Source organism: Macrotis lagotis, chromosome X, assembly GCF_037893015.1.
Source record: "Macrotis lagotis isolate mMagLag1 chromosome X, bilby.v1.9.chrom.fasta, whole genome shotgun sequence".
NCBI classification, from domain to species: domain Eukaryota; kingdom Metazoa; phylum Chordata; class Mammalia; order Peramelemorphia; family Peramelidae; genus Macrotis; species Macrotis lagotis.
Genome location: NC_133666.1, coordinates 203199010 through 203222503, shown reverse-complemented (window position 1 = coordinate 203222503; position 23494 = coordinate 203199010). Strand labels below are relative to the sequence as shown.

General features: G+C 32.3%; 1 protein-coding gene across 7 annotated transcripts in view; it reads right to left on the bottom strand.

The window, feature by feature from the left end:
* The window catches only part of FER (FER tyrosine kinase), a 325332-nt gene that overhangs the window by 246710 nt on the left and 55128 nt on the right, over window positions 1-23494 (bottom strand). For 6 of the 7 annotated variants that reach the window (XR_012471562.1, XM_074201068.1, XM_074201064.1 and 3 more), the window contains 3 exons: window positions 17112-17295; window positions 3518-3655; window positions 2542-2661 (listed from right to left, as the gene is read on the bottom strand). Coding sequence is in view for 6 of the 7 variants with exons in the window: in XM_074201068.1 (XP_074057169.1) it covers window positions 2542-2661; window positions 3518-3655; window positions 17112-17295 (442 nt within the window). In the remaining variant the exon portion in view is untranslated. Of the gene's footprint in view, window positions 1-2541; window positions 2662-3517; window positions 3656-17111; window positions 17296-23494 lie in introns of those variants that run through there. The other variant, XM_074201070.1, reaches the window with a different exon arrangement.

Genomic DNA, 23494 nt, shown 5'->3' with positions numbered 1-23494 from the left:
AAAATCACTGCAGTTACTTTGTGACAACCACTGTCTTAGGTAACAGTAATACAAAGGAAAAAATGAGTTTACAATCTAGTGGAGGAGATAATGTGTACTGATATTAGTTTATGGCAAATATATACAACATAAATACAAAATAATTGGGAGTATGAGAATGGGGAGAAACTAACAGCAGGGAGGGAATCAGCAATGGTTTCCTGTAAAGTTGTCACTTTAGCTTGGTTCCAAGAAAATTAGGGATCCTTTAAGAAAAGAAAAAAGCAAAGTATTACAAGCATGGGAACTATCTTTTACAAAAGTATAGATATAAGAGACTAAGTCTCAAGTGTGAGGGCAGCAAAAACAAAGGAAATTCTTTAATCTTATTAGATAGAAACATCTTATCAGATAATATTATCAAACAGTAAATAATAATCAATTTAGAAGAGTATAAAAATTTCAAAATTAAAGAAACTAGTTAGCAACAAGGATTCTAATAATAAAGGGATAGATCCATATATTTATCCATGAACATTCATTGTAATATTTAGTCAGTCAAGAAACTAGCTAAAGAATTGTTTTAAAGATCCAGGACTCCAAACAGGGAAGTCAATTATTAACTGCATAATAAATGAAAGTACTGATAATACATTAAGAAGGATTTGGTCCTAACTGTTTCTATTATCTCAGTGAGCACAATTGAAATGTCTGGAATTCATTCTCTTTTACCTTCACCTTGGAGAATCCCTAGTTTCCTCCAAAGCAAAGTTTAGTTGCCACTTTTTTCATTAGGGATTTCCTGATTCTTTAAGCCTTCAACATACACTCTTCCTTGAAAAATTTTATATTTCTGGGGACAGCTAGATGGCACAGTGGCTAGAACACTGGCCCTGGAGTCAGGAGTACCTGAGTTCAAATCCAGCCTCAAATACTCAATAATTGCCTAGCTGTGTGACCTTGAGCAAAATATATATATACATACATACATACATACATACATATATATATATATATATGTATGCATAAAATTTCATTTATTTAATTATTTTTAGGTTTTTGCAAGGCAAATGGGGTTAAGTGGCTTGCCCAAGGTCACACAGGTAATTATTAAGTGTCTGCGACCAGATTTGAACCCAGGTACTTCTGACTCCAAGGCCGGTGCATTATCCACTACGCCACCTAGCCGCCCCTAAAATTTTATTTAGTAAAAGCAATGGCGTTAAGAGTAACTTAACACATGAGAAGGCTAGGTGGCACAGTGGATAGAGCACCGGCCCTGGAGTCAGAAGTACCTGAATTCAAATCTGACCTCAGATACTCAATAATTACCAAGCTACCTAGCTTGGCTTTGGGCAAGCCACTTAACCCCATTTACCTTGCAAAAAACTAAAGAGTAACTTAACACAACCCCATCTCCTTGCAAAAAGTATCTATCTATCTATCTATCTATCTATCTATCTATATATATGTGAATAAATGAAAAAAAATTTATTTTTTAAAAGCAATGGGGTTAAGAGTGACTTGCCCAAAGTCACACAGCTAGGCAATTATTAAGTGTCTGAGGTCACATTTGAACTCAGTTCCTCCTGACTCCAGGACCAGTGCTCTATCCACTTTGCCACCTAGCTACCCCCCAAAAAATATATTTTAGATTTCTGTATTAATTTTATCATCTTTATATATACTTACATCTCCCTTCCTTAAAAAAAAAAGTAGATTTCTTGAGGATAGGAGCATTTTCCTATTTTCCCCCAAATATAATAAGGTTATTTGCCCATATCACATACATAATCAACATCTGTTAAACTAAATTGAATTTACTAAAACATCCTAATTTAAAAAAAAGAATCTGAGTTCATACAACTTAGTAGTGAATCTGTTTTGAAAGAAAATAAGACACAGAATTCTCTAACAGAAGGCACATTTGACCAAGAGCCAGAAGTTGTGAGTTATAGTCTCAGCTCAGCTCTAGGTGAATAATGATAAAATTACATGATCACTCTGAACTCATTTTTCCCATCCATAAAATGAAGGCATTAAACTTGCAGTCTCAGAGGCTCCTAACAGCTCAAATATGTCCATATGGAAAATGGTAATAATAATCCCTTCCCCTAGAAGACTGCTTTGAAAGACAAATGTAACAATTTAGTTAAAAATGTAAAAATCATCATATTCCTTTACTTCATTTAAAAAATAAAATTTTGGAACATAAAATGCTACCTCAGATAAAGGTAGAATACTGAGTCAAAGAATTTTGGAAATAGACTAATAAATATACTACTAAAAACTACTGTAATTTTATAACTGAAATAAATACTAAATAAAAGAACATATATAGAGAACATAAAAGTTTATTAATAAATGTTTATAGTATCAGACAAAACTTTTATATAAAGCATTACCAAAATTAATGTTGAAAATAATGATAGTAAAAGTTTTGAATAAAAACTGGCTCATGAAGCAATAAATGAACACTTAAAATTTAGTAAATCACTTAAATCTAACATAAAAACTAAGACTATTGCAATAATCTATAAATATTTTGAATTTTCTACTTACATTATTTGCAAACTCTCTGCTGTTAAATTATTCCACATGATCTCATTAGCCAGAAGACTTTCATTTTCTTCAAGTAAAGAAGAATCAAACTCAATTTCTTGCTTCTCAATAGCTGGTGATCTGGTTAAAACAAAGAATAAACAGTTGTAATTCAGGTTGTATATACTATTCATTATATACCAAGGACAAATATATGTCATGATGACCACTAAAGAGAACTATGGAAGCAGCATAATCAAACCTCTCATCTTACAAATAAGGAAAGTGAAGCTGAGATATAAAGTGATCTGCCCAGCCACAAAGGTAATAGCTGAACTCAGGTCCACAGATGCAAAATCCATTGTGCTCTTTTTTCTTCACAGCATGTATGCACAGATTCTTGAGACAGATCAAGAATACATTTACTCCACTCAAATATAATATTAACAAAAATAATTTTTAAATCATATAATAAAAATTAACAAAAATATTATACTAGACAAATTAAACCATTCTGCTCACTTTTTTTCCTGAAGAAACTGAAGTCATAAAATTGTGAAAGAGAAGATACATTTTCATGAATAAAGGCAAAGTACTGCTCTAAGTGATGTTATGGCAATAACTGAAAATATATTACTTTAAAAAGGCAATTATGCAATTGAAATATGTTTATATAATCATTAGCATTCTCTACCTTCTCAAATTACCTAGTATCTACTTATATATATGTACATGTTGCATACCCTCTACCCAGTAGAATCCAAGATCCTTAAAAGATGTTTCATTTTTTTCTTTCTATCTCCAAAGTCTAGTTCAGTGCCTTATACAAAGGATACATGATAGTTGAACTAAATTGCTTGGAGATTAAAAAATTATTTCTAAAATAACTAAAATTGAATAATTAAAGTTTTCTGCTTTACTAAGTTTTAACATTTGTTCACATATATTTCAACAACCTTTCAAAATAAATGCTGAAAGTAAAATGAAACCCTCATACCTGTAAACATCTATGAAATTGTTGTATTCCGTGCTAGGATCAATCTGTTCAACTGATGTTTGAATCTCTTTATGGACATTGACTATCTCCTCTGTAACAAGACTGGTAATCTGGCTGTATTCATCAAATATACTTTTTCTAAGAATAAAAATATAAATTATCAACATTTTTCAATTCTGAAAGAGAATGAAATGAAGACAGAAAACTTTAGATACCAATTATATCTCAAAAACTGTTTATGAAACTCCCTATTTCAAATACCTGAAGAAGCAAGCAAAAGATTTTAAAATGAAAAATAATAAAAGACTTTGAAATCTTCAGTCAATCAATGGCATCAAAATGTTGAAAATATCTACTGATTATAGATGTAAGTTAACAGAAGAAAAAACTATGACAGACTAGAACAGACAAGGCCTTGAAGAGTAGACTTAGAGAAGAAAGTTAAGGCTTTATTAGGCAATAAAAAAGTAAAGACAAAAATTTGAGAATAATTTGTACCATAGCTGGAAGACTATGAGGCAAACTGACCTAGACTTAAGTAGAATAGGGTATGCCTTTTTGAGATAAGTGAGAAATAGTTATACAAGAAGATCAGATGTAGCTTCCCTTACTACTTTACCCTATGTATTATTTTTCCCTCTCTTGTTAATGTCTTTAACACAACTCAGGCACTTTACTTTTATGTCATTTATTCACTAGTTTTGTTAATGTGAAATTATCTCCCAAATAAGATTATAAACTCCTTGAAGATACACAGACTTATTGCCCACCTAAATTGAACTTATTTAATATCTGTCAACTGACTTCACAGTAGGCAAAACTGAGCATTTAGACCAAGAAATAGTGAATGCTAGTGACAAAGTTATAAACTTAGTAAATGCACAGAAGAAAAATTATTTCAATGTAAAGTTGCTACATTCTTAGAGAACAACATACCACTGAATATTGCTGGACACAGAGGGGTTCACGAAAAGGGATGAAACCAATGATATAGTGTTATAATATAATAACACTATATCTATACGAAAATATATACGAAATAACACTATATTCTATACGAAAACCAAGTACGATCTGAAATCTAGAATAACAAACTTAACATGTCTAGGATCAGAACTTCTGGGGGATGCAACTTGGAATATTAAGAGCTTATAAGTCTGAACACAGTGAAACAATGCAGAAGTGTAAGTATTTGTAGGGGAAATTTGTTTGTCTATTTAATTTTAAATTATATAATGTAGGATAATGAAGAGGAGATGTCCTATAAACAATAAGAAATTAGAAATTAGAAAGTGGCTTAAAAGACCAAGGCTTAGGGCATTAAAGAAAAGGATGCAGAATGCTCTAACAGAAATAAGGAATACTGACTTGAGTCACGAGATCTCCTTTCTAAAACTGGCTTTGCCACCAGCAGAGCAAATTAGACAAATTAATTCATCTCCCTAAGGTTCAGTTTCTTCATCTACAAAATTAGGGGCTTATAACTAAATTCTTCATTTTTTTGGCTGACTGCTAAAGCTTATGTACCCCATCTCAGAATATTATCTTTATACTCCTTAAATAAAATATATAGACTGTGAAGTCAATCATATTAGTTATCAAAAAAATTAAGTATATGGGCTCCAAGGTAAGAACATATGAACAAGATGATTCTAAAAGTTCCTTTTAGTTTTATGTCTCCCTACATGGCACTCTATTACTATCCTGCAATCCTCAGCAGTTTTATGTAAACAAATCAACTAAAACTTTTTGGAACAACAGAAAGACTCTGGAATTTGGAGTCAGAGGATCCGGGTTCAAATCCTGATCTGTTACTTATTGGCAGATTTTTTTTTGTTTGTTTTATTACATCTGTGTGACCTTAGGACAACTGTTTCACCTCTCCTGTTCCTCACTTTTCAAATAAGGAAATTGGACTAGATGACCAAAGGTTCCGCAAAACATTCTTTAGGAAATATCTATGAATAAGTCACAGCATAAAATCAGACATTAAGTCATCTTAGAAAAGAGAAATGAAGACAAAATTCAGATAATATGTGATAAGGAACCAATACTTCTCTCTAAATTTCCTGAAGGGAAATTAGTAATTGACATTTCAAAGCAGTGACAAGGCAGGGAAGATGAACTATGGAAAACATGGACTCAAATCTCTGACTGAGCTCTACTGATTGTGTAACTAGAAGAAAGCCACTTAACCTTCAGTACCCTTTAGGGACTGTCTTTGACTAGAATTTACAGATGAGTGGCCAGGCTATATTAGTAGACTATATTTCTATATTTCACTGATGAAATACCAAGTTTGGTTCCCTGATTCCCTCCACCCTATAATACACATTCAAATATACAAATGTGTATGTGTACATAGGTAGTTACACACATGTGGATATATGTACATACACATGGATTCATGAGATAGATAAAACTTTAAAGTTTACAAAGAGTTTTGCATATATTTCCTCTTTCAAGAATCACAACTCCAGCAGGTATGTACTACAGGTATTCTATCTCCTTTACAATTTAGGAAATATATCAGAGAACTTATTCATTATCACATAATTATCACATAGAGGATTGAAACCCAGGTCATCTAGACTCTTTAAGTCCAGCACTAATGCCATACAGCAAGGGGATAGAGATGCCATAGAGCAGGGGATCGAAAACCAAGCCTGGAGATAACAACATCTGAGTTGAACTCTGACCTCAGACACTTAACTTGGGCAAGTCATGCAATCCTGTTTGTCTCAGTTTCCTTATCTGTAAAATGAGTTAAAAAAGGAAATGGCAAACTATTTCAGCATCTTTGCCAAGAAAACTCTAAATGGGATCATGAAGAATCAGGCATGATTGAACCAACTGAACAAAATGCCATACATATTCAATTAGGTTCTTTATTAGTAAAGTCATAAAACTAAGTAAAGTATATTTTAATTTATTCCCCCCCTCTTTTTTTTAGGTTTTTGCAAGGCAATGGGGTTAAGTGGCTTTTCCAAGGCCAAACAGCTAGGTAATTATTAAGTGTCTGAGGCTGGATTTGAACTCAGGTACTCCTGACTGTGCCACCTAGTTGTCCCTCTACTGTTTTCTAATTTGTACTTTTAAAATTTTAAAATATGCTACGTCACCCAACAACTTCCTAATGGGAAAGCACTAGAAATGAGATTTCTAATATTCTGCAATTCAAATAATCAAACTAATTCATCAAAATTATTAAGTAATAATTATATTATATTGTAATTATATAATTTCACATTATACATAATTCTATAATGGACTAAATTTTATGTGAATATATTCTGTGAATAACATATAATGATATATTTCATAATATAATTATACTGTATTAATTGTTTAATTACTTGAATAATATTATTGCTATAATCAAATAATATAATTATAAATAACTAAATAACATTATGCCAAAATTAGCTAAAGCTTGGATAGGGAACTGTTTGAAAAATAAAAATATAATAAAATGTACAGTGTTAATTTATGAATTTTTGATCAATATAAGATTTCATCTATTTGAATTTGACACTACTGGTGATGTTTTGAGAGTTAAGAGTTTGTAATTTTGTGGAAGGAATCAGAAGGAATGAAAAGATTTCCACAAACAAAAGTGACTTAGTCTATGTAAATTCTTTCAATTAATTAAAAGTTTAAAGATGAGAAATTAAGGGAACTAATTAGAAAAGTTTCTGGAAAAACAAAATATTAATCAACCTACTAGAACTCTTGATGCATCAGATACTCCATCATTCCCCCAACATATTGGATAATAAAACTTTTACTGTATATCATAATTAGTAAGAGATAAACACATATATTTAAAGTCACAGTACTCATTCCCTAAACTGGGAGTACATCCAAGTAAACTCAGAATTACAAATAAATCTGGATATTCAGAAACAATAAAGCACCAGAAAATCCTCAGAAACTCAAAAGCACTAATCACTAACTTTTACCATTCAAAAACCACAAGAGAAGGGTACATAATTTGCCTCAGATGTACAAGTATATAATTTGCATAAGCAATTTTTTTCAGTCACAAAAATAAAACACAGATTACAGAAGAATAAAAGCAAAGTGTTTAATTTATCCATGGTTTTTGAATAAGTGTTAATAAAGAGCTGTTTGCATAGGTAGTTGAAATACTAAAACAGTAATAGACTGAAATATCTTCAAAAAATTTTCTGCAGTGCCCAGAAATTAAAACCCTAACAGTCAGAGGTGTTGCCAGATAATCTAGAATACCCTCACAAAATGTCTAAACAATCAATACCTGCAAAGGTTTTAAGGCACCAACCTGTGAGGAACTAGATAGCACAACACACATGACTTCATGTGAATGCCACTCTAATCCACACCATATTTTTAGAAATTCCCTAACCTGCTTGACAGATCTTGAAGTGTTCTGGCCATGCAATCTCTCTTAGGTCCATTCAAATCTAATACTGACAATAGAAGGTGATATAATCAGAGAGTTTCTTCTAAAAGGTAACAGGGAGGCTAAGCTCATTCTAAAGGTTTCTTCCGATACCTAACAGTTTTGGAATTAGGGGGAGAAAAGAGGAAAAGACTATAGAATAGAACAAATCAGAATTACAGAACTAGAAAGGAATTCCAAAGGAAAGTTTCTCAGAAATGACTTAAGACTAGCATGGATTCTTAGCTTAGGAGCAGTATAGAATAGTGAGTACAAAGAGCTGGTCTTTGAGTTAGAAAGATCTGAACCATTCCAGGTAGGTTCCATAAGATCTCAATGTTCCAAGCAACTCTTTAATCAACTGATATGATCATAAAAAGTGAAAAGATAAGAAAGATAATGTTTTATGTGAATAAAATACAAAGATTTGTCTAAACTAAACAGAAGCTGATCTTTAAAAGAAAAGCTTACTAGCTTAGAAAGAATCTGAAAGAGTTTGAAGTACAGTTAACAAACATCTAGGAAAAGGCAAAAAGACATACTTTCTATGAAGAGACAAGCAAAAAGGAGTAGCATTCCATCCAGGTTGCAGTTGCAAGGAATTTGAACTCTGGCAACAGAGAAGAGAACCAACTATGGCTTCTTTGAGAAAACTATCCTTATTCATTGAGAGATGAAGCTGAGCAGTAGGAGCATTCCCAAGGAGAAGAGAAAATGGGCCTCTGCAACACTCAAGGAATAACCTTTTTAGGCCATATGTCTTTCCTACTTTTATGTAGAAATGAGAATAATCTATGAGAATATTCTAAATTTATTCTCTGTCATCACACAGATGTTGTACATATTTATGGAAGTGTGTACTAGGAAGGTTTTGTGATTTCCATCTTGACTATGCCATTTTTAGTAAATACCTTTGCTTGAAGGTAATTATGTCTACTGGCTGACTATTAAAGGTTATCATACTGATAGGGGTTAACAATGAGTTGTAGTTTCAGGGATCTTGGAATCTTTCAGTCACTTCACTTAAGGATCTAATTAAAAACCTGTAACACAGATAGCCCAGCGAAGTCAATATGGGTATGTTTGCTTCTTAGAATTCTATAACTGCAAATGTCATCTTTCAGTAGAGAACGTGAATGAATCAATATTGCTTGCTACTGTATATATATATATGCATACATTTCTTTACAGGTAGCAATATCATAAGTAACATTTTTTCTCATGAAAAATTATTTCAAATCTTCTAATGAATCTTTTTTTAATTTTTTTGTTTTTGCAAGGCAATGGGGTTAAGTGACTTTCCCAAGGCCACACAGGTAATTATTAAGTGTATAAGGTCATATTTGAACTCAGGTCCTCCAGACTACAAAACCCATGCTCTAACCACTGTACAACCTAGCTGCCCCCCTTTTATTTTTGAGAGACAATACGGTTAAGCGACTTGCCCAAGGTAACAAGCTAAGTAAGTATTAAATGTCTAAGGCTGGATTTGAGGTCCTCCTGGCTCCAGGGCTGGTGCTAGTTACCTAGCTGCTCCTTGTCTACTGAATCTTAATTAGCACTCAAAGGTAGAATCCCAAGTACAAAAAAAAAAAAACATAAGCACTCCCAAATCCTTTAATATTCATCTCTCAGGCAGTTTTTCCTTGCTGTCTCCCAAACACTCTCCCTTCTCTGCTCCAATAACTGACATCCCACTTCCTCCTAGCACCAACTAAAATCCCATTTTCTTAATTCTCCTCTCTAACTCCCATTATCTCCTATTTATCCTGTATATAGATGGCTTTGGTATATTTATTTGCATGCTGTCTCTGCCAATAAACTGTGACCTCCTTGAGGGCAGAGACTTCTTTTGCCTCTTTTTGTATCCTCCAGGGCTTAGCACAGTGCCAGTGTTCTTAATAAATGTCTGATAGACTGATTCATCAAAGAAAACATCTCAACATTCTAACACTCCTCCTAAACTGACTGGGAGGATTCATGCCCTTGCCATTTAACATTACACCCCCACAAACACAAACACACACACACACACACACACACACACACACACACATACACACAGCTCGCAGTTGCCAAAAAGATAGAATCCAAACTCCTTTGTGTGGCATTTAAAGCCATTCATTATCCAGATCTTTCAAGGTCAAGAGAATATCTTCTCTCATGTTTTTCACTCTAGTCACACTAGTCTACCTATTATTTGAACATGACTTTCCTTTTCCAGCCTTTGCCTAGGTTGCCCATGAGTCTAGAAATGTCTCTCTGGACCCAACCTCTTAGAATTGTCAAGGCTCAATTCAATTTGCCATTTCCTTCAAGTAATCTTTTCTGATTGCCTCAGTAGTTGTTAACACAGTCATCCCATCACCGTATTTTTCTTGTACATGAACTTAGCCTCCCAATATAAGACTATCTTGCGTCTTCAGGACCAAGTAGAGATAACAGAATATAGTAGTCAACTGACCAAGGCATGAGGTGATTTATTATTTTTAGTTAGCAAAATTATTCAAAGAAAAAGAGGGCTGAGAGGTAGGACTTTTAGTGGAAAAAAATTATACCACTAAATTAGAATGAAAGTTAGTTCTTTGGGGTTAGTCCCATTACTTCAATTTTCTAGGTCTCGATTTACTTATCTGTAAAATGAGATGTTGTTGAGATGGTATCTAAGTTGAATTCCAGTTCTGATATTCTGTGATTATCAAATTATTTCCCACAGGTGGATGTGGGGACTGGTTTCCAGATGTGAAAACCTTTTATCTTTACTGATTACCTCCACCACCACCACTCCCACTCCCAGCCCAACAATCTCAGAATTTAAGCTCCTAAAGGTCAGGAGTTTTTGGTTTTGTCTAAATATTTTCAGTGCCTACACAAATGGCACTTGCTGAATTAATGTATGAATTAATAATAGCTTCTAAATTATCCTTTAGCTAAGAACCAATATATCAGAAAATAAACATTTTACAAGTACCCCCAAACAAATTCTTTTCATCAGACAAGTGAAGTCACATAAATCCCTTGTTCAAAGGTTATCATAGGATGGAAGTGATCTAGTACAAATATATTGACTGGATAATGAGGGAGGATATCATAGGGTAAAGACTGAAGAATTGAGTTGATGAAATAAGTAAGCAGAGACTCATGTAACACACAGTCCATTCTAATCATTCAAATAAATATTAGACACACAATATGTGCAAGGTACAATGCTAAAAACTGAAAATGCAAAGGCATAATAAGATGTTATCCCCCACAAAGTGTATATAAATTAGCATATCATGTTTATGTGTTCATTCTTTGTATTCTCTTTTCTCTTGTTCATTACTTCTTCCTTATTATACCATGATTGCACTAGACAGAATTATATTAGTTACTGTACTTATATCCAGTGTCTAATAGGTAGCAGGCAGGTGAATGCTGATTGATTTCAACACATCCTCTTTAGTTGTACTGATCTAGAATCAATTCTAGTTTCTTTTCAAATTGCTATTAAGAAAGCTATCATCTCTTTTACAATTCTCTTAAGAGAAGTAGCTACTCCTCACTCCCTTTGCTTTGTCTACTATATGAATGAGTGGAGTTTAAGACTGCTAGTCTTATTCACTTAACTCTGTCATACCCCCCCCCATCTCAATTAATTCTTTGTACAATTACTATCTTAGAAATAGCCAAAAACTTCTTTTGTAGAATCTTACAGCCCAACAATTTTAGAGATTAAGCCCTAATTTTACAGAAAGGTAAACTGAGGCTTGCTTGCCCAAGAATTATCAGGTAGGGGAAAGAGCCAGGACTACAGCCTCATATAGAGGACTATAGCCTCCTAGAGTCAGTGCCCTTTCTACTATTCCACAACATTATTCTAATCCTTTTCTCCATACATCCTTTTCCATTTCTCCAAGATTCCCCGTAGCTAAAGCAAATGCTCTTAATAAACTCTATTCAAAGGAACTGAAGCAGATACTAAATTTCACCCAAGAGAAAAATCAAGTTCTTTAAGAAGACTTTCTTGGCAGAAGATTCAGAAACTAAGCTAAGTCAAGCTAGTAAACCTTTAAGCAATCTCTTGAAGGACACTGGTTTTATCATGTAAAAGTTCCGTAATCCTTTTACAAATGGACATCAAATCAATCTTATTTAATTGCCAATTGACTAGAAATTAGATTTTTTTTTGTTTTGGGCAAATACAAGAGATTCAGAAAATGGCACACTGACTTTGTGTGTCTCCTGGGCTAAGCAACGCAGGAGAAAAAACTATCAGATTTAGAAAATAGCCATAATTTATAAAGATGATGATTATACTACTACTAATAATAGTAATAAGTATAAAAAACATATGGTACTTTAAGGTCTGCAAAGCACTTTATAAATATTAGCTCATGTTATTTTTATCCCTATTCTACAAAGAAAAGCAGAGGTTAAATGACTTGCTAGTTAGGGATCCAAGGCTTTATTTGAACTCAGATCTTCCTGATTACAGATCTGATGCTCTAATCGTTATGTTATTAAACTGTCTCTAGCAAAAGAATACATGTGAGAAAAAATGGTAAAGAGAAGGAAATATGTAAATTCAGCATGGGTAATGTCTTCCCTTGATATGGAGAATCCAAATCAATCCAATAAGCATTTATTAATAGTCCTACCATCTGCCAGGCAGGGATACAAAGAAAAAAAATAATTTAACTCCTGCCCTCTAGGAGCTTAAATTCCACCAGGTATGTATACATGATGTACTCAAATTCATAATAAGATCAAAATAAATATGAAGTGATTGTAGGGTTGGTGGGGGTTGCTAATAACTGAGAAAGCTCAGGAAAGATATCTTGAAAAATGGTAAAATTTTGGTTAGGTTTGAAAGAAGCCAGAAGTTCCAAAAGGCAGAAGTGAGGAGGGAGAACCTTCCAGGGATGCTGCTTGTCCAAAGGCAAAGAAGTAGGATACCATAAAGCAGGGCCAGTAAGGAGACTCAGATGACTACAAAACCTAGTGCATGAGAGGAAGGATGTGAGATTCACCCAAACCAGGTTATAAAGGGTTTTAATATGCAAAGAGTCTGTGTTAAATCCTAGAAGCTATTTATGCTTGCAGTTTATTCATAGAAAGTCATCAGATTTCTGAGCAAAGGAATGTCTAGGTCAGACTTTTATTTTGGATTATCAATTTGATTTTTTTTTCCTTCATGTCTTTGCTAGTGGTGCCATGGGTCACTAACAGTTTTACAGGAGCCACCCTTGAAAACTTGGCCAGGGCTCTTACTCATGCTGCATCTGTTCAAAACAGCATGGTCTGATCCGCAAGTATAGCTTGAACATGTGCCGCCATGCTTCCTGCAGTATGTGAAAGACATCGGCTTCATCAAGTTGGACTAAATTATATTTATGGACCTCACTTTGTCTGCCCATCAGTGACCACCACTGAATTGTACTCTGTGCAACTATTTGATCTATCCACCTTAAGAATGACACTGTTGTGCATGCTATTATATGTGTATATTTAATTTGCTTTGTTTTTGTTTTGCAAGACAATGGGGTTAAGTGACTTGTCCAAGATCACACAGCTAGGTAATTACTAAGTGTATGAGGCCGAATTTAAACTCAGGTCCTCCTCACTCCAAGGCAGATGTTCTATCCACTGCATCACCTAGCTTCCCTCTGTATAAATTAAAAAGGTCATCTCAGTTATGACTAAAAAAAAAAAACACTGGCATCCTGGCGGTTAAAGGCTCCAAATACTGTTTTTCAGTTGTATTCAAATCTTTGTGACCCCATTTGGGATTTTCTTGGTTAAAAATACTGGAGTGATTTGCTATTTCCTTCTCCAACTCATGTTACAGATAAGACAAACTGAAATAAAACAACATTAAGTGACTTGCTCAGGATCACAGAGCTATTAAGTGTTTTAGGCTGGATTTGAACTCAAGAACAAAAATCTTTCTAACTTCTGGTAAGAAAAGCACCAAGTCTGGTGCTGTATTCACTGTGTTGCTTCACTACACAAAGCCTCAAAGGAAGAGCATATATTAGGAAGAATTGCAATACAGGCAAAAGGGTAATGATCTCATGACTCTGGCCATGTCAACTGAGAGAATTAGATGGATGCAAGATGGAATTAAGATATAATCAAAAAAGGCTCTGTAAATGACTAAACATGGGAATGAAAGTGAAGCATCAAGATAAATACAAGATTCCAACCAAGATGAGTAAAAAAGAATTGTGGTGCCTCACAAAGATTAAAAGTTAGGAGAAAAGATGTGAATCTATATATTTTTATTTATATATACATATATATACATATATAGAGACACACATGTATATATAGTTATAGCATATACATATTGTATATGCTCTGCATTATGAGTGTATATGAAAGTTATCAAATTGGATATTATAATTAAATCAATAAGAACTGATAAGATCATTAGGAGTCATTATAGAGATAAAAGACTAAAATATATACATACTATTTGGGGAAAAGCAAAATAATAAAATGTATCAATATAGATATATATACAACTTTTTACATTATTAAAGGCCTTTTAATATGTAGCATTTTGTTGCAATTACTTGTTTCATATGATCCAGTACTGAGTTCCCAAAAATTTCAACATATTCTTTAAAGTCATCTTAACAAAACCACTTATTACATGGGTTATTGAATGTTTCTTTGACAAATAGCCCATTTTTCCAAGACTAACATCTATTACATTATGTAAGTTTTCTATGGCATTTATATCAGGTAAATTGCCTGATAAATCAAATATGTTAATTTTAATTTTTAGATAAATTTAACCTTTCCTGAGATACAATGTGATATTCCATTTAGGTATTTCTGTAAATCGAGAACAATTCCAATTCATCATAAAGCACTATAATTGTCAGATTTCATTATTTCCTCAATAGGGACAAGGAAGTTTAAAAATACCAGAAATTTTAAAGTGCTCAAAACATTTTTAGAGTGGATATTTTCCATTCTGATGAAGATATTCAAAGCATAAAGACTTACCTGGACTTGTTCTAATAATAATTTTGGTATTAGCCTGAATTCAAAAGGGAATAAAATTTGCCTTTTTTCATGATTTTTAATTACCTCAGTCTTTATATTGTTTTACCTATGCCAAAGATCTTTTCTTCTTCACAATGATAGTATTTTTTTTAACGATTTCTCACTGTTCTTCTAATTTCAAAGAGACTAACTTTCACTGGTGAGAAATTATAACAAAGTCTATAGCTGCTAAGATCCTTTTAAAAATCTGCTTTATTTCTGGTTAGACTGCTTTTGCAGTAATAGCTTTTTTTTTGCTTTTACTTTTCTTTGCTTTCATCCCAATTTTTCTTTTCCTCTTGGTCAGACTAATATTTTTTAAATTTATTTTTAGGTTTTTTGCAAGATTAATGGGGTTAAGTGGTTTGCCCAAGGCCACACAGCTAGGTAATTATTGAGTGTCTGAGGCCAAATTTGAATTTAGGTCCTCTTGACTCCAGGGCCAGTGCTCTATCCACTGTGCCACCTAGCCACCCCTAAACTTTTTTTTTTACAGTGGGCTTAAATGACCCCTGAAATGCTTTACCTACACCAGAAAGATTCTGCAATATCTAAAAATCACTGATATATGTTATTTAAGAGCTACAACATTTTCATGTATCTGTGGAATAATTTACATTTTCTTTAAACCACAAAATTAAAAGCACAACAAAAAGCACAATGAAACATACACAAGGTACAAAATCCAACATTAAGTAAGGTGAGACACAGTTCAGTCTGGTCAATATCAGACTTTACAAAAAAATGTAGTATCAGTAGAAGAAAATATGAATAACTATTGCTGTCACAAAATAAAACCATACTGGAAATACTGTTTCTATTACTACAAACATTATTTTAGAACAGAGGTTTAGGGAACACCCAAACATAAGGAACAGGATATATACGTGAATGATAATCTTGCAAAGAAGACTGAAAAGAAGCAGTGTAGCAGATAGGAAGAAAACAATAATAAAACGCTGTCAAGAAGATCCAGAAAGGAATGGCCATTCAGAAAGTATGACACTGGTCAATAGTGCCAAATGCCTATAGATAGGTTGAGAAGAATTGAAAAGACTATTTGATTAAGCAATTAAAAGCTCACATGTCATTTCTGAAAGTGTAGTTTTAGTTGAGTGGTGGGAAAGAAGTCAGATTGCAAGGGATTGAAGCATAGAAGATGAGAAAGTTGAGGTCCTAAGCATAAGCAAGCTTTTTTAGGAGTATGGCTAGGAAAGGTGGTAAGACAGAGGCCAATATCCTAAGGAGATGAATTTTTTTCTAAAGATTTTTTTTTAAGAATGCCATGTTTATGAGAAAGAAAAGAAGGAACAGTGGATAAGGAAAGACTGAAAGTTGTTGAGGAGGATGGAGAATGATTAAAGTGATAAACTCATGAAGAAACACCATGGAATGGAGGCAAAGGCACAAGTTAAGTGGCTGGCTTTGGCAAATAGAAAGATCAGTTCTTTAGCAATACAGAAGAGGAGAGAATGAAAGGAGAACATTAAGATGATTTGACAGTTTACATTAAGAAGAGCTCTTGATATATGATTTCATTTGTTTCAGTGAAACATGAATTGTGAAATGAGATCTTCTGTTAAGAAGGAAGAGAAATGGGACAAATTAAGCAGGTTAAGAAGAAAAGAGTTTGATGTAGATATTAGGTGGAATTGAATAAAAAGTCAATCAGGGAAGGGTAAAAGCAACAGTAAGGGCCCAGTTGAGATTATAGACTATAAATTTGTCTTTATCACAATCAGCAAAACTATATGACTTCTTCTATTAGCATTCAGCAACATGCAAGAAAATGTATATGATTAACTACAGATAAGAGAGGAAAAAGAGACCATAAGAGAGATTAAGAGTGTACAATAAAATGATAAAAATTTTTACATGATAAGTATTAAAATATTAAAGAGCATAGAAAATAGCAGAATTACTTTAAAAGATCAAAACTAGGGAATAGCTACAGGTAGCATGGTAGATAGAGTACTGGCCCTGAAGTCAGGAGGTCCTGAGTTCAATTCCAGCCTCAGACACTTATTGATTGCCTAGCTGTGTGACCTTGGGCATGTCATTCAATTCCACTGTCTTAAATAAACAAAATTCTAAAAAAAAGCTCAATCTGAACAAAAGGAAGTTTTGTCTTACAATGCGTTTATCATTTCTTCTTGCATTTTTTGTAATGAGTCCAGGAGTTGAGGAAGTGTGTTATCATAATACTGATGCTGATGAATATGTGCCCCTTTCAAAGCCAATACATATTGATTATGCAAAACATGAAGTTTCATTGTAGCTCTGTCATAACGATCTTTTGCCTTTTCTGTTTCTTTCCCTGAAGAAGAGTAGAGAAGGGTTAGCAAAATTAATTATCATATCATAAAAATGCATTACCATTACTTCATCAGATCAATATTAAGTTATCACAGTCAGTATCAGTTGATATTTTTCATAAATCAACCAGCAACTGTTAATCAATAAGCCTATTCTAAGAGCTTTCCTAAATAATTCTGAGGAATAAGGAACAAAATGTTTAATGAATTAAAATCCTATATCTGATGAGTGTTTCCTTTGTCCAACTAGAACAGGTTATTTAACTTCCCTGGACCTCAGTTTTCTCATCTATGAAAAATGAAAGGGTTGGACTAAATGGTCTCCTAATTCCCTTTTGGCACTGGGTCATCATCCCAAGCAGCAGCATTTAAGTAAGGTAAAAATGGTAACAGTTAAAAGAACAATGAAAATGAAATAGCAGTATTAATTTAAAAAAATACTTCATATTTTACAAAGCACTTTAAGCTTACAAACTATTTAAGTGACTTGTTCATGATCACACAGTCAGTCACTAACAAAAATGAGATCTGAGCAGAGGAATCCTGATCAAGTATATTCTTTTTTAAGAATGCCTCATTGCCTTAAGATATAATACTGCCTCAAAGAATTTATAGTCAAATTGAGAAAAAAATTCACATGAAATGAAAGCAAATAATACAAAACCATAATTAAATACTGAATTATACAGAACAGACTGAAAGGACTATAAGAGTGTAGAGAAAAGAGTCAGATACATTGAGAGTAGAAACCATATAATTTTAGTTTTACATTTTTGTAATGAGTACAGGAGTTGAGGAAGTGTGATGGAGAAATTCTATAAATTGTCTAGGTTAAATCTCTCATCTTAGAAAGGAAGACAAGGAAATAAACCAATTAACTTGTCAAAGGCCTCACCAAGAACTTAGCATTTTAATAATTTAGCAGAGCTAGAAAATAAAGTATCTTAATTCTTATTCTGTTGTTCTTTACATTATACCATGAACAGTTAGAGAAGTCTTCATGTATTTGATCTGGGCCTTTAAGAATGAGTAGTAAAGAACTAAATGGATGTTGGAAATGGTTAGAAGCAAATTGTATAGGTGGGAGAAAGAAAGTCTATAAAAACAGGAATAATCACAATAAGTCTACAAGACAATATGGAAACCAGCTTAATGAAAGTAAGGGCTGCTTGATAAGGAACTGTGAGAAAATGAGGGGCTTAATATGGACAGATCATGATGAGCCTTTTTAAAAAACCAGTTAGAGCAGTTTAGACTACATACAATAGAAATTAGTCACGGAGAGACATGGTTTAAAAAAAATGTACTTAATTTTAAAAAAATCATTATTTTAAAGTTTTAGTAGCTCATCCACAATAGACTATCATATATGTTGAGTGATAAAAATCAATTATCAAGTATAATAAAAGACATTTTGTTATGCTTTATCTTTTTTTAATTAACAAATTTCTTCTAAATGCAACTGATATCAATTCATAGAAGTCTTTCTAATTCCTTTAAAGTTTTTTTTAAATTGACTACTTTCATTCGTTCATAAAGAATTTGTTTTGATAGTCCCCAATAGGAAGATATTCCCCATAGTTTCCAATTTTGGCTACTTTGAAAAGAGCTGCTAAATTTTTTTGCACATATAGATCCTTTTCCTATTTTTCTGAATTAATTTGGGGTACAGACCTCTTAGAGGTATAGCTGGGTCAAAGCATATGCACAGTGTGGTAACTTTCTGGGCAGAGTTTCAAATTGCTTTCCAGAATGGCTTATTTCAAACTTCCATGTCCAACCAACAAGGCTCTAGTAGCTCTTTTACCACAGCCTCTTCAACATGTCATTTTCCTCTTTTGTCATCTTTATCAGGTTGAGAGATGTGAGTAGAAGCCCTAAATTGTTTAATTTGTATTTCTCTAATTATTAGTGAGGCAACTAGGAGGCACAATAGATAAGAGTGCTGGGCCTAGGTTCAAGAAGATTTTACCTAAATTCAAGTCTGGCCTCAGACACTAGTTATGATGCTGGACAAGTCACTTAATACTTTTTGCTTCAGTTACCTCACCTGTAAAATGAACTAGTGAAAGAAATGGTAAACTTATAAGAAAACTCCAAAGGAGGTCATAAGATGGACACAACTGAGCAACAAATTATTAATTATTTAAAGCATTTTTCATATGAATGTTAATAGCTTGGATTTTATACTTTGAAAACGACTTTTTATATCTCCTACTTATCTACTAGGAAATAGTTCCTTATATAATTTGGAAGAGAAACCTGATGAACAAATTGTTTCAAACTATATGTTTCCCTTTTGATATTAGTTAGCTCCTATTCTGGAGACAAAACTTTTTAAATTTTATATAATCAAAATTGTCCATTTTTTCTTTGGTGATTATCTCTATCATTGCTTAGTCATAAACTCTTCTCCTAACCATAGATAAGAAAGGTCATTTTTTTCCTGTTTCCTCTAATTTATTTATGATGAGAACATTTATCGCTTGGTCATATAGCCAGCTGGATTTGAATTTACTGCTTAGTGTGAGGTACTGGTCTTTGCCTCTTTACTTCATGACTACTGTTCAAATTTCATAGAAGTCTCGGTCAAATAGTGAATGCTTACTCTAATAAGTGGGATTTGGGGATTAAGCAAACAGTAAATGAATCTGTTTCATTTTTTTTAAAAAAAATCAGAACAAAAATGTTTAAAAAATTACTGATTTGTAGTACAGTTAGAGACTTTTTGACCATAGAACACTAAGACTAAAAAACTAATTGGAAGCTAAATAACCTAATTTTAAAGAATGAATGGGTCAAACAAGTCAGAAACAATCAATAATTTCATCCAGTCAATGACAATAATAAACAACATACCAAAACTTATGGGATACAGCCAAAGCAGTTCTTAGGAAAAATTTTATATCTCCAAATGCTTACATGAATAAAATAGAAAAAGAAGAGATCCATGAAAATTGAGCATGCAACTAAAAAAAAATCTAGAAAAAATAAATTAAAAATCAGCAATTAAATATCAAATTATTAATTCTGAAAAATCAAAGGAGAGAATAATAAAATTTAAAGAAAACTACTGAACTAGTCAAACTAGATTGAAACAGTCTGTTTTATGAAAAATAACAAAATAGATAAATCTTTGGTTTTTTTGATTTAAAGAGATTCTTGACCATGTCCCTACAAATAAATTTAATTATTTTAACTCTATAAATTATTATTTTAGGAGTTTGATTATCAAAGAATTGAATAAGTAATTATTTTTGTTATTTTAAACATATTAGTTCAATTTGCCCATTAGTAATTACTATTGCTGTAATTATTTAAGTCTGTATTTTACAATTAGATTCACATAGTTTCTGAATGGATCACCACAAATTCTCAAATATTTTAGTTTCAATACTTTCTATGAATGGAATTGTACTTTCTATCTTTTCCTAATGTGTTTTTATGTGTTAAATATAATAATACTAATCATTTATTTCCTGCATGTGGACTTGACATATTTCAATTAATTTTTAATTGACTCTCTAGGATTATCTAAATACCACCATTATATTATCAGGATGAAAAAAATACACCAAAAAAAACACCAATCCTATAATTTTTGTTTCTTCTTTGTCACAATTCATTCCCTCAATTTCTTTTTCTTGTCTTGTTATAAAAGAGAACACCTGAAGCACTTTTTTAAACAATAATAATAATAATGAGCATCCTTTATTTACATCTGATTCTTACCAGAAAACACTATAACTTTTCCCATTACATATTACATATATTCTTGAATTGGTAATTATCAATTGAAGGAAACTCCATTTAGTTCTATAACTTGTAGAGGTATGAATAGAAACAGGAGCTATTTGTAAATAGAATTTATTATAACACTCATCTTTCTTACCTTGAATCAATCCTGCATTTATGATAAAACCCAATCTAGTCAGAGGGTATAATTATTCTATTATGTTGTAATCACTTGCAATATTTTATGAAAACCTAAGGCCAAAGTTTATTAGAGATAATGGTTTTATATTTTCTTTCTCTACCTTATCTCTCCCTAGTTGTCAAAAAAGACCATATTTACATCACAAAAGATTGGATCACTTCTTTTATTGTCACTTCAAATAGTTAATGGATTTGTGAAATTAACTATTCTTTAAAACCTTTATAGACATTTTAAATCTCTCTGGTCTGGGAGTTTTCCCCCCCTCAACCTGGAATCAATTAAGGCTTTGAGAAACCTTTTTTCTGATATTGTGCTACTTAAATAGTCAAATTCAATTTTTGTAAATATTCATTCTTCCAGGTTATCAAAGTTTTGGTTTTCATTTTTGCTATGAACAATATGGTCTTTTCTTTTTAAAAATCAAGTTGAGGGGCAGGTAAGTGGTACAGTGGATAGAGCACTGGCTCTGGAATCAAAAGGACCTGAGTTCAAATCTGACTTCAGATACTTAATAATTCTCTAGATGTGTGACCTTAGGTAAGTCACTTAACCCCATTGCCTTGCAAATCTCCTCCACCAAAAAAAAAATCTACTGGCTGTATTATTAGATACACATATGTTAAATACTAGTATTCTGATTTGCTATATCAATAGTGCTTTTTAATAATATTTCCCTAATATCATTTAATGTAATTTCCCTGTTTACCTTTTTTATCTGATCTATATTTATTGTACCTTTATCTGAAATCATCATTCTATATTTGTTTTTCTGAGTTCAGCTGAAGCATAATAGATTTTGCTTCAGCTTGTTATTTAAACTCTATGGGAATCTTTGTGTTTCAAGTTAACCCATCTTACACTATGTCTACACTAAAAATTTCATGTTCCCAACAGTCCTGGCTACTCTTATGGAACTGGGGGAGGTTAACTCATCCTTCGCCAGGTCCATAAATTCCTTGACCTACCACAGTCACAGAGCAAATTAAATTAGACAAATATAAAGTTTCTCAATGATTTGTTCTACATTTTATTTTTTAAAATGAAATTAAAAAAGAAGGAACAAAAATATATATAAGGAATAGGGGGGAAATTCCATGAATGAATTGTACAAGAAAGGGATGGGTCTGAAAGTAAAGAACTATTACTTACCTAAATCAGACTGGTACAAAAGTATGTTAAACTCAAAAGGAATGAAACTAGTGAGGAAAAGTTGTTGAATAAAGAAGCATAAATTCCACAGGGAATAGGCAAAAACAAAACAAACTTCCACTAGGATGATTAATAATAAGGATGATAAAAAAGTAAGTGTTAAGAACCAGAGATAATAGTATGGACTAGGTAAAGAGAGGAGGAGAAAAGAAGTAGAAATATATACTTTAATTAGAGATAACTAACCCAATCAGATTTCTTCTGGTTCTCCATTTCTCTTTTTTAAAAGAGTGGGACAAGAGAAAAACAGAGGAAAAATAATACAGGAGGCTCATGAAGAAAAAAACACATCCAGAAATCATAACCCTAAAACTGACCAGTATAAACTCACACAAAAAAACCGAGGATGGAAGCACAATGGATAAAAAAATATGTTGTCTACTTAACACATAAAAGATAGAGGGAAAAAATTCAAATATAAAGGAATCTAAAACAAAATTATAAGTCTAAAACAAAATTATAAGTCATGCATGTTCAAAAGATCAGAGAAAGGAATCATTATCTCAGGCAAGAAAATAGTAAAAATAGAATTTTAAAAGAGATAACCAAGAATATCTTGCTCAAAGCACCAAAAATAAGTAATAACATATACTTTAAAATACACACAAACTCAATGATACAGAATCTAAATTTAGTTCTAAGGAATCTTGGTTTTAAGAGAAGTTAAATCTATAAAGATAGAGAGCAAAACTAGAGCAGCTGGGAATTTGAAAGATCAAGTTAGGAAACTAAAAAAGTCTAGATAATGAATAAGAAAGCAGTTAAGAACTTGAACAGAATGTTCTTAAAGTTAAATATGATAGATCACTATCAACAAAAGAAAAGGCACAGAAAGGAACATATTTCTCAGCATAACCTATCACCTTTACAAACACTGACCACATCCTATGCTATGGAAATCTAATAAAGAAATGTTAAAAAAATTTTTAATACTAAATATATCCTTTACTAATAACAAAATATTAAAAATTAAAATTAATGAAGGGCTCTAAAGAAAAGATTCAAATTTAAATGGAGACTAAATAACCAATAAAAGAATTGATATTGTGCATTGA